Source organism: Somniosus microcephalus, chromosome 5 (assembly GCF_052327205.1).
Source record: "Somniosus microcephalus isolate GS21.2 chromosome 5, FLI_Smic_1.0, whole genome shotgun sequence".
In the NCBI taxonomy this organism is placed as follows: domain Eukaryota; kingdom Metazoa; phylum Chordata; class Chondrichthyes; order Squaliformes; family Somniosidae; genus Somniosus; species Somniosus microcephalus.
The window spans coordinates 626,823-639,503 of NC_140991.1; the positions used below are offsets into that span (position 1 = coordinate 626,823).

Here is a 12,681-nt window from a genome sequence, read left to right on the forward strand (position 1 = left end):
ACAGGAGACTGGTCAAGAAGGTAAGAGCCCATGGAATCCAGGGTGCCTTGGCACATTGGATACAAAACTGGCTTAGTGGCAGAAGGCAGAGGGTGATGGTCGAAGGTTGTTTTTGTGACTGGAAGCCTGTGGCCAGTGGGGTACCACAGGGATCGGTGCTGGGTCCCTTGCTGTTTGTGGTCTACATTAATGACTTGGATATGAATGTAAAGGGTATGATCAGTAAGTTCGCGGATGATACAAAAATTGGTAGGGTGGTAAATAGCGAGGAGGGTAGCCTCAGTCTGCAGGATGATATAGATGGGTTGGTCAGATGGGCGGAACAGTGGCAAATGGAATTTAACCCGGAAAAGTGCGAGGTGATGCACTTTGGGGGGACTAACAAGGCAAAGGAATACACAATGAATGGAAAGATCCTAGGCAAGACGGAGGGTCAGAGGGATCTGGGTGTGCAAGTACACAGATCCCTGAAGGCGGCGGAACAGGTGGATAAGGTGGTAAAAAAGGCATATGGGATACTTGCCTTCATTAGCCGAGGCATTGAATATAAGAGCAAGGAGGTTGTGATGGAGCTGTATAAAACACTGGTTAGGCCACAGCTGGAATACTGTGTGCAGTTCTGGTCGCCACACTACAGGAAGGATGTGATCGCGTTAGAGAGGGTGCAGAGGAGGTTCACCAGGATGTTACCAGGGCTGGAGCGCTTCAGCTATGAAGAGAGACTGGGCAGATTGGGTTTGTTTTCCTTGGAGCAGAGGAGGCAGAGGAGGCTGAGGGGGGACATGATTGAGGTGTACAAAATTATGAGGGGCATAGATAGGATGGATGCTGAGGAGCTTTTTCCCTTAGTAGAGGGGTCAATAACTAGGGGGCATAGATTCAAGGTAAAGGGCGGGAGGTTTAGAGGGGATTTGAGAAAGAACTGTTTCACCCAGAGGGTGGTTGGAGTCTGGAACTCACTGCCTGAAAGGGTTGTGGAGGCAGAAACCCTCACAACATTTAAGAAGCATTTGGATGTGCACTTGAAATGCCATAGCATACAAGGCTACGGACCAAATGCTGGAATATGGGATTAGATTAGACAGGGCTTGATGGCTGGCGTGGACACGATGGGCCTAAGGGCCTCTATCCGTGCTGTATTACTCTATGACTCTATGACTCTATGACAACATTCCGGTCCAGTACAAGGTGGACAATTTCCTGTTCGCCTACCGGAGTGCGACACATGCAGTCACCAACCAGGCCCCAGCCATGATGTTCTTTAACCGAAGGTTAAGATCTCGCCTGGATTTGCTCAGACCAAACGTACGAAGAGACGTTGAGAGTAAGCAATTCCAGCACATCCATGAGAAGCCAATAAGGAGCTTCAATGTAGGGCAACCAGTCTTGGCCCGTGACTACCGAACAGAAAAATGGCAGCCAGGAACGATATGCACACGGCAGGGCCCACTAATGTACACAGTGGACGTTGGGGAGAGCATCGTGAGACGCCATGCTGACCAGATCCTAGAGTCACAGGAACAAGTCAACCCCATGCCTCGCCCATAGGTACCTGGTGATGAACCCGACGTACAGGTCGCATCTACCCCAGAAACAGTAGCATCGGAAGCTGATGAACCAACCGACGACAGGGGGCCAGAATCGCCTCCGCACCAAGAGCAAGACACTCGGGAAAGGCGCTATCCAGAAAGGATCAGGAAGCCTCCCCAAAGACTGAATATATAAATAGACTATTTTCAGCTAATGTTGCATGTTAAAAGTGTTAATTGTAATTAGTTTGATATTTAATTGTTAAATGAGTGTTATGGTACTGTTAATCTAAAAGGGGAGGAATTGTAATGTATATACCTTTAAGGGGGGAACTATCTTTTACAGCTCATGTATACTGCAGTACCGGCAGTGACCACACCTGTATATAGCACTGAGTAGTAATCTGTACAGTTCAGTTCCAGTGTGAGCCACGTTGAGTAAACACCTGTTGTACCGTTCTCCTGCAGTCTGTGTCTTATTATACACGGACACAACAGGCCTCATCTGCCTTCTGTGGTAGAGAATTCCACAGGTTCACCACCCTCTGGGTGAAGAAATTCCTCCTCATCTCTGTCCTAAATGGCTTACCCCTTATCTTTAGACTGTGACCCCTGGTTCTGGACTCCCCCGCCATCGGGAATATCCTTCCTGCATCTAGTCTGCCTAGTCCTGTTAGAATTTTATAAGTTTCAATGAGATCCCCTCTCATTCTTCTAAACTCTCGCAAATATAAGCCCAATCGCCCCAATTTTTTCACCCAGAGAGTGTTGAACCTGTGGAATTCTCTACCATAGAAGGCAGTGGAGGCCAATTCATCAAATATATTCACGAAGGAGTTAGATATATTTCTTAAGGCTAAAGGGATCAAGGGATATGGGGAGAAGGCAGGGACAGGGTACTGAATTTGGATGATCAGCCATGATCGCATTGAATGGCGGAGCAGGCTCGAGGGGCCGAATGGCCTACTCCTGCTCCTATCTTCTATGTTTCTAATCTCTCCTCATGCCAACCGAGGTATCAGTATGTTGAATCTTCTCTGCACTCCCTCCATGGCAAGAACATCCTTCCTCAGATAAGGCGACCAAAACTGCACACAATACTCAAGGTGTGGTCTCGCCAAGGCCCTGTACAACTGCAGGAAGACATCCTTGTTCCTGTACTCAAGACCTCTCGCTACGAAGGCCAACATACCATTGGCTTTCTTAACCGCCTTAAAGGGTGTGGCGAGTGAGGGGGAGAGAGGGATTACACTGGGTGGGTTATTAAAGGGTGAGGGGGAGAGTGGGATTAGACTGGGTGGGATATTAAAGGGTGCGCGGAGTGAGCGGGAGAGTGGAATTAGACTGGGTGGGATATTAAAGGGTGTGGCGAATGAGGGGGAGAGTGGGATTAGACTGGGTGGGATATTAAAGGGTATGGGGAGTGAGTGGGTGAGTGGGATTAGACTGGGTGGGATATTAAAGGGTACGGGAAGTGAGCGGGAGAGTGGAATTAGACTGGGTGGGATATTAAAGGGAACAGGGAGTGAGCAGGAGAGTGGGAATAGACTTGGTGGGATATTAAAGAGTATGGGGAGCGAGGGTAGAGTGGGATTAGACTGGATGGGATATTAAAGAGTGTGGTGAATGAGGGGGAGAGTGGGATTAGACTGGGTGGGATATTAAAGGATATGGGGAGTGAGCGGGATAGTGTGATTAGACTGGGTGGGATATTCAAGGGCGCGTGGAGTGAGGGGGGAGAGTGGGATTAGACTGGGTGTGATATTAAAGGGTGTGGCGAATGAGGGGGAGAGTGGGATTAGACTGGGTGTGATATTAAAGGGTGTGGCGAATGAGGGAGAGAGTGTGATTAGACTGGGTGGGATATTAAAGGGTGCGGGGAGTGAGGGGGAGAGTGGGATTAGACTGGGTGTGATATTAAAGGGTGTGGCGAATGAGGGGGAGAGTGGGATTAGACTGGGTGTGATATTAAAGGGTGTGGCGAATGAGGGAGAGAGTGTGATTAGACTGGGTGGAATATTAAAGGGTGCGGGGAGTGAGGGGGAGAGTGGGATTAGACTGGGTGGGATATTAAAGGATATGGGGAGTGAGCGGGAGAGTGGGATTAGACTGGGTGGGATATTAAAGGGTGCGGGGAGTGAGGGGGAGAGTGGGATTAGACTGGGTGGGATATTAATGTGTGTGGGGAGTGAGGGGGAGAGTGGGATTAGACTGGGTGGGATATTAAAGGGTACGTGGAGTGAGCAGGAGAGTGGGATTAGACTGGGTGGGATATTAAAGGGTGTGGCGAATGAGGGGGGGAGTGGGATTAGACTGGGTGGGATATTAATGTGTGTGGGGAGTGAGGGGGAGAGTGGGATTAGACTGGGTGGGATATTAAAGGGTGTGGGGAGTGAGCAGGAGAGTGGGATTCGACTGGGTGGGATATTAAAGGGTGTGGGGAGTGAGGGGGAGAGTGGGATTAGACTGGGTGGGATATTAAAGGGTGTGGGGAGTGAGCAGGAGAGTGGGATTAGACTGGGTGGGATATTAAAGGGTGTGGGGAGTGAGGGGGAGCGTGGGATTAGACTGGGTGGGATATTAATGTGTGTGGGGAGTGAGCGGGAGAGTGGGATTACACTGGGTGTGATATTAAAGGGTGCGTGGAGTGAGCAGGAGAGTGGGATTAGACTGGGTGGGATATTAAAGGGTACGGGGAGTGAGGGGGAGAGTGGGATTAGACTGGGTGTGATATTAAAGGGTGTGGGGAGTGAGGGGGAGAGTGGGATTAGACTGGGGGGATATTAAAGGGTACGGGGAGTGAGGGGGAGAGTGGGATTAGACTGGGTGGGATATTAAAGGGTACGGGGAGTGAGGGGGGAGAGTGGGATTACACTGGGTGTGATATTAAAGGATATGGGGAGTGAGCAGGAGAGTGGGATTAGACTGGGTGGGATATTAAAGGGTACGGGGAGTGAGGGGGGAGAGTGGGATTACACTGGGTGTGATATTAAAGGATATGGGGAGTGAGCAGGAGAGTGGGATAAGACTGGTCAGATATTAACATAGAAACATAGAAGATAGGAGCAGGAGTAGGCCATTCGGCCCCTCGAGCCTGCTCCGCCATTCAATGAGATCATGCCTTCTCCCCATATCCCTTGATCCCTTTAGCCTTAAGAAATATATCTAACTCATTCTTGAATATATTTAATGAATTGGCCTCAGCTGCCTTCTGTGGTGGAGAATTCCACAGGTTCACCACTCTCTGGGTGAAGAAATTCCTCCTCATCTCTGTCCTAAATGGCTTACCCCTTATCTTTAGACTGTGACCCTGGTTCTGGACTCCCCGGCCATCAGGAACATCCTTCCTGCATCTAGTATGGGGAGTGAGAGTGAGAGTGGTCTATCTCCAACTCTTCCCTTCCTCCACTTCTCCCTCTCCATCTCTGGAGATAGGCTATTGACCAACATTCACTACAAGCCCACTGACTCCCACAGCTACGATAGCAAAATACTGCGGATGCTGGAAATCCGAAATAACAACAGAAAACGCTGGAAAAACTCAGCAGGCCCGGCAACATCCATAGAGAGAGAAACAGAGTCAATGTTTCAGGTCGAAGACCCTTCATCAGGACTGAAAAAAAAAAGCAGGAAATGAAACAGATTAAGAAGCAAGTTAGGGGGCTGGGAAATGGGGGCGGGGGTGAAAGAACAAAAGGGAGGGTCGGGGAGGGGTGAGGAGACATTAAAAGATATTCAAGGCGAGACGAGATGGTAATAGGACAAGTAAAGAGACAAAAGACGGCTCTAGGTGAAGTGTGAAATGCGCTGGCAGAGTGAGAGACAGCTGCCATGCGGGAGAGAGAGGAAAAAAAGGAAAAGTCACAAACCAAAGGTGTGGATTAAAATATATAAAAATGTAATAGGGGCCGAGGTTATGATCTGAAATTGTTGAACTCGATATTGAGTCCGGAAGGCTGTAAAGTGCCTAATCGGAAGATGAGGTGCTGTTCCTCGAGCTTACGCTGGGTTTCCGTGGAACAATGCAAGAGGCCGAGGACAGTGAGGTCCGAGTGGGAATGGAGCGGTGAATTGAAATGACAGGTGACCGGAAGCTCGGGGTCACCCTTACGGACTGAAGGGAGGTGTTCCGCAAAGTGGTCACCCAGTCTGCGTTTGGTCTCCCCAATGTAGAGGAGACCGCATCGTGAGCAGCGAATACAGTATACTAGATTGCAAGAAGTACAAGTAAATCGCTGTTTCACCTGGAAGGAGTGTTTGGGGCCCTGGACAGTGGAAGGGGGAAGGTATAGGAGCAGGTGTTACATCTCCTGCGCTTGCACGGGAAGGTGCCGGGCGAAGGGGAAGGGGTGCTGGGGGTGATAGAGGAGTGGACTCGGGTGTCTCGGAGGGAGCGGTCCCTACGGAATGCTGAAAGGGGAGGGGAGGGGAAGATGCGTTTGGTGGTGGGATCACACTGGATTGTGGTGGAAATGGCGGAGGATGATCCGTTGAGAAGGGGAAAGTGAAGGGGAAGAAGGTTCCGGAGGGGTGTTGGTGTTCAAGAGTTGATGAAACTTGCGATCCTTGACATCGGAAAGGAAGAAAAAAAGTTTTTTGTTGAAGCGTCGGATGAGTCGAAGGATGAAATGGAACTGTGGACCCGGACAGCTTTGAGATAGAGTGCGTCGGTGCTGCTGAAGAGAGAGGTCGAGAGTGTTCATGTGGCGCCGCATGGCGCTGAGCGTAGATCTCAAGATGCGGCGAGAGCAGTAGTTCAAGGAACCTTCGGCCTGAAACGTTGACACTGCTTCTCTCTCCACGGATGTTGCCTGGCCTGCTGAGTTTTTCCAGCATTTTCTGTTGTTATTTCGGATTTCCAGCATCCGCAGTATTTTGCTATCGTACTAAGGATAGGGTTCCCCTTGTCCTCACCTTTCACCCCACCAGCCTCCACATTCAACGGATCATCCTCCACCATTTCCGCCACCTCCAAAGTGATCCCTCCACCTGTCCCTTTAATTCTCCGCCCCATTCCCACTCAGACCTCACCATCCTCGGCCTCTTGCATTGTTCCACGGAAGCTCAGCGGAAGCTCGAGGAACAGCACCTCACCGTTCGATTAGGCACTTTACAGCCCTCTGGACTCCACACAGAGTTCAACTATTTCTGATCATAACCCCGGCCCCTATCGTATATATATTTATTATCCACACTTTTTGTTTGTGCCTCCTGTTCTTCTCTCCCACATGGCAGCTGTCCTTCATTCTACCAGCGCAATTTATACTTCATCTCGAGCCATCCTTTGTTTCTTAACCTGCCCCATTACCACCTCCTCTTGCCTTGAATATCTCTTAATGTCTCTTAACCTCTCCGGCCTTCTATCCTATCACAGACCTTCCCTTTTGTTCTTTCATCCCCTCCCCCATTTCCCAGCCCCTACCCTTGCTTAAAAATCTGTTCCATTCCCTGCTTTTTTCCAGTTCTGACGAAAGGTCTTCGACCTGAAACGTTAACTCGGTTTCTCTCTCCACGGATGCTGCCTGGCCTGCTGAGTATCTCCAGCGTTTTCTGTTGTTATTTTGAAGAGTACTTTCACATTGGTTATGTCATTGTTGTTTGTGGGAGCTTGCTGTGCACAAATTACTAAAGTGAGTACAACTGAGAAGTGCTTCATTGGCTGTAAAATGTTTTGGGACATCCTGAGGTCATGAAAGGCGCGATATAAATGCAGGTTCTTCCTTCTGGTTCCAGTGTGTCGTGAGTTGCCTTTTCTCAGGGCGTAGTTACCTGTGACAATGGGCTTGTGTAGCAAGTGTGCTTTCACACCACAGGCCTTTCTGATTCACCTTCTGTTTCCTTCTTCCCTTAGGTGAGGCAGGGGAATGTCCATGGGATCGAGAGCACGTACCTTGCTATGGACACGGAGGAAGGGATGGAGGTAGCTTGGCATGAAGTTCACTTCACTGATCACAGAATCTTCCTGATTCATGAGGTATGCCTTGAACCTCAATTGCAACATCTCCTATTTCAACCTCCAAACTGAATGATACCAGAACTAAGAGTTTATACCTATCAGGAAAGATTGAACAGGCTGGGCTTCTTTTCTCCAGAAAAGAGGAAACTGAGGGGTGACCTGATCGAGGCCTTTGGAAGCTCACAACCAATGCATCCACTATCTCTGCAGCCACCTCCTTTAGAACCCTAGGATGTCGGCCGTCAGGTCCAGGGGGATTTGTCGGCTTTTAGTCCCATTAGTTTCTCAAATACTTTCCTCTACTGATCTTAATTACTTTAAGTTCCTCACTCTCATTAGCCCCTTAGTTCCCCACTATTTTTGGTTTGCTTTTTGTGTCTTCTACTGTGAAGACAGATACAAAATATTCGTTTAAAGTCTCTGCCATTACCTTATTCCCCATTATAATTTCTCCTGTCTCAGCCTCTAAGGGACCAACGTTTGCTTTTGCTACTCTTTTCCTTTTTACATACTTGTCGAATCTCTTACAATCTGCTTTCATATTTCTTGCTAGTTTACTCTCATTCTATTTTTTATCAATTGTTTGTTCATCATTTGCTGGTTTCTAAAACTGTACCAATCCTCAAGCTTACTACTATTCTCCACAACATTATAAGCCTTTTCTTTCAATCTAATGCTATCTTTAACTTCTTTAGTTAGCCACGGATGGATCACTTTTTCCCTGGAGTTTTAATTCTTAATGGAATGTATAGGTTTGATAGGGTAGACATAGAGAAGATGTTTCCACTTGTGGGGGAGACCAGATCAAGAGGCCATCGATATAAGAGAGTCAACAATAAATCCAATCGGGAATTCAGGAGAAACTTCTTTACCCAGAGAGTGGTGAGAATGTGGAACTCGCTAACACAGGGATTGGAAATAGTATCGATGCATTTAAGGGGAGGCTAGACAAGCATATGAAGGAGAAAGGACTAGAAGGATATGCTGATAGGATGAGATGAAGAGGGGTGGGAGGAGGCTCGTGTGGAGCAGAAACACGGGCACGGAGCAGTTTGGCTGTTTCCATGCTGTAAATTACATAAGATGTAGGAGCAGGAGTCGGTCATTCGGCCCCTCGAGCCTGCTCCGCCATTCAATAAGATCAAGGCTGATCTGATCTTGGCCTCAACTCCACTTCCCTGCCCGCTCCCCATAACCCTTGACCCCCCGTAGTTCAAAAATCTGTCAATCTCCACCTTAAATATATTCAATGACTCCGCCTCCACAGCTCTCTGGGGAAGAGAATTCCAAAGATTCACGACCCTCTGAGAAGAAATTCCTCATTTCCATTTTAAATGGGTGCCCACTTATTCTGAAACTATGCCCCCTAGTTCTAGATTCCCCCACGAGGGGAAACATCCTCTCAGCATCTACCCTGTCGAGCCCCTTCAGAATCATATTTTTCAATAAGATCCCCTCTCATTCTTCTAAACTCCAATGAGTATAGGCCCAACCTGCTCAACCTTTCTTCATAAGACAACCCCTTCATCTCTGGAATCAACCTCGTGAACCTTCTCTGAACTGCCTCCAATGCAAGTATAGCCTTCCTTAAATAAGGAGATCAAAACTGTACGCAGTACTCCAGGGGTGGTCTCACCAACACCCTGTACAGTTGTAACAGGACTTCCCTGCTTTTATACTCCATTCCCTTTGCAATAAAGGCCAACATTCCATTTACCTCCCTAATTACTAGCTGTACCTACATGCTAACTTTTTGTGCTTCAAGTACAAGGACCCCAGATCCCTCTGTACCTCAGCATTTTGTAATCTCTCCCCATTTAAATAATAATTAGCTTTTTTATTTTTCCTACCAAAGTGGATAACCTCACATTTTCCCACATTAAACTCCATCTGCCAGATATTTTCCCACTCACTTAGCCTGTCTATATCCCTTTGGAGATTCTTTGCATCCTCCACACAATTTGCTTTCCCACCTACCTTTGTATCATCAGCAAATTTGGCTACATTACACTCGGTCCCTTCATCCAAGTCATTAATATAGATTTGATACCATTCTTTACTTCCTTAGTTAGCCACGGATGGTTCATCCTTCTCTTAGAGTCTTTCTCACTGGAATATATCTTTGCTGAGAGTTATGAAATATCTCCTTAAATGTTTGCCACTGCTTTTCTACAGTCTTACCCTGAAATATATTTTCCCAGTCTACTTTAACCAAGTACGCCTTCATACCTTTGTAATTACCTTTGTTTAAGTTCAGGACACTAGTTTGCAATCTAGCTTTCTCACCCTCAAACTGAATTTGAAATTCTACCATGCTATGATCACTCTTCCCAAGAGGATCCTTCACTTTGAGATCATTAATTAATTCAGCCTCGTTACACATTACCAGATCTAAAATAGTCTTCTCCCTGATTGGTTCCACAACCTATTGTTCGAAGAAACCATCCCATATACACTAAGAACTCTTCCTCAAGTCTACCTTTGCCAATTTGCATTGTCCAATCAATATGAAGATTAAAATTTCCCATGATTATAGCCGTACCTTTCTTACAAGCCTCTATTATTTCTTGATTTATACTCTGTCCTACAGTGTGGCTACTGTTTAGGGGCCCGTAGACCACTCCCACCAATGACTTCTTACCCTTATTATTCCTTATCTCCACCCAAACTGAATCTACATCTTGATCTTCTGGGCCAATATCATTTCTCATTACTGCACTGATCTCATCCCTTATTAACAGAAGTACACCACCTCCTTTTCCTTTCTACCTATCCTTACAAAATGGCAAATATCCCTGAATATTCAGTTCCCAGCTTTGGTCACCTTGCAACAACGTCTGTCATGGCTATCCATTTATTTCTATTTGTGCTGTCAACTCATCTATCTTGTTACGAATGCTGCGTGCGTTCAGATATAGAGCTTTTAATTTTGTCTTTTTACCATTTTTCCCTACTCTGACCCCTCTTTCTGATGCATGCTTATGTGTAAACGCTCTGTCCCTTCCTGTCACATTCTGGTTATCATTACCCCTATCGCTACCCTGCACTTTTGCCTTCTCATTTTTCTTTGACTTTTTAAATTTCTGCTCAGCGTATCCCTCCCTCCCACTATTTAGTTTAAAGCCCTATCTACAGCCCTAGTTATTCGATTCGCCAGGACACTGGTCCCAGCCTGGTTCAAATGAAGCCCGTCCTGACAGAACAGCTCCCTCTTATCCCTAGTACTGGTGCCAGTGCCCCAGGAATCGAAACCCATTTCTTCCACACCAATCTTTGAGCCACTCGTTCATCTCTCTCATCTTATTTACCCTATGCCAATTTGCACGTGGCTCAGGTAGTAATCCAGAGATTATTACCTTTGTGGTTCTTGTGATGAAATATTCCATTCATCACTGCCTGTGACTGTGGTCGGTTTCAGTGTCATTTCCCTTCCCCCAGTCCTCATTGTATTGTTTATTGGAATGTGCTGGAATGTGCTGTGTGTGTAGGGCTCCGCCCATACCTGGCCCCTTTTGTAAGCTAGCTCAGTCTGGCCTCAGTCTCCAGAAGGAAGATATCTCTCTCTCTTACGTGTTACGTTCTAAGTTAATAAAAGCCTTGTTTTGTTTCGCTAACATCGAGTCTCGGAATTATTGAGGCACATCAGTTCTGCTTTTTAATTTAGCCCCAAGCTGCTCATACTCTATCAGCAGAACCTCTTTCTTAGTCCTACCTATGTTGTTGGTACCTACATGGACCCCGACAACTGGATAAAACATAGAAACATAGAAAGATAGGAGCAGGAGTAGGCCCTTCGAGCCTGCTCCACCATTCAATATGATCGTGGCTGATCCTCTATCTGAATACCATATTCCCGCTCTCTCCCCATACCCCTTGATGCCTTTTGTGTCTAGAAATCTATCTATCTCCTTCTTAAATATATTCAGTGACTTGGCCTCCACAGCCTTCTGCGGTAGAGAATTCCACAGGTTCACCACCCTCTGAGTGATGATATGTTTCCTCATCTCAGTCCTAAATGTCCTACCCCTTATCCTGAGACTATGACTCCTCATTCTAGACCCCCCCCAGCCAGGGGAAACATCCTCCCTGCATCCAGTCTGTCTAGCCCTGTCAGAATTTTATACGTTTCAATGAGATCCCCTCTCATTCTTCTAAACACTAGTGAATACAGGCCTAGTCGACCCAATCTCTCTTCATATGACAGTCCTGCCATCCCAGGAATCAGTCTGGTGAACCTTCGCTGCACTCCCTCTATGGCAAGTATATCCTTTCTTAGTTAAGGAGACCAAAACTGTGCACACTACTCCAGGTGTGGTCTCACCAAGGTCCTGTATAACTGTAGTAAGACATCCTTGCTCCTGTACTCGAATCCTCTTGCAATGAAGGCCAACATACCATTTGCCTTCCTAACTGCTTGCTGCACCTGCATGTTTGCTTTCAGTGACTGGTGTACAAGGACACCCAGGTCCCTTTGTACATCAACATTTCCCAATCTATCACCATTTAAACAATACTCTGCCTTTCTGTTTTTCCTACCGAAGTGGATAACTTCGCGTTTATCCACGTTATACTGCATCTGCCATGTATTTGCCCACTCACTCAACTTGTCTAAATCGCCTTGAAACCTCTTTGCATCCTCCTCACAACTCACAGTCCCACCTAGTTTCGTGTCATTAGCAAACTTGGAAATATTACATTTTGTTCCCTCACCTAAATTATTGATATATATTGTGAATAGCTGGGGCCCAAGCACTGATCCCTGCGGTACCCCACTAGTCACCGCCTGCCACCCCGAAAGACCCATTTATTCCTACTCTCTGTTTCCTACTTAAGGCTAAAGGGATCAAGGGATATGGGGAGAAGGCAGGGACAGGGTACTGAATTTGGATGATCAGCCATGATCGCATTGAATGGCGGAGCAGGCTCGAGGGGCCGACTGGCCTACTCCTGCTCCTGTCTTCTATGTTTCTATGTTTTCAGCAGTAATTCTTGGTCACTTCCTTGGGTTTCTTAGAATAAGTATAGAATCACGGAATCACACAGCACAGAAGGAGGCCATTCGGCCCATCGGGCCTGTGCTGGCTCTTTGAAGGAGCTCTCCAACTCGCCCCACGCCCCCTGCGCTTTCCCCTCAGCACTGACTCTTTTCCCTTCAAGTATTTATCCAATTCCCTTTTGAAAGTTACTATTGAATCT

General features: G+C 47.1%; 1 protein-coding gene across 1 annotated transcript in view; it reads left to right on the plus strand.

Annotated features, from left to right (window-relative positions):
- Positions 1 to 12,681, plus strand: part of LOC147116794 (nuclear receptor-binding protein 2-like) — a 301,760-nt gene that overhangs the window by 94,217 nt on the left and 194,862 nt on the right. Inside the window, exon 2 of the mRNA XM_085987208.1 lies at positions 7,381 to 7,503. Coding sequence (XP_085843334.1) covers positions 7,381 to 7,503 — 123 coding nt within the window. The remainder of the gene's footprint in view (positions 1 to 7,380; positions 7,504 to 12,681) is intronic.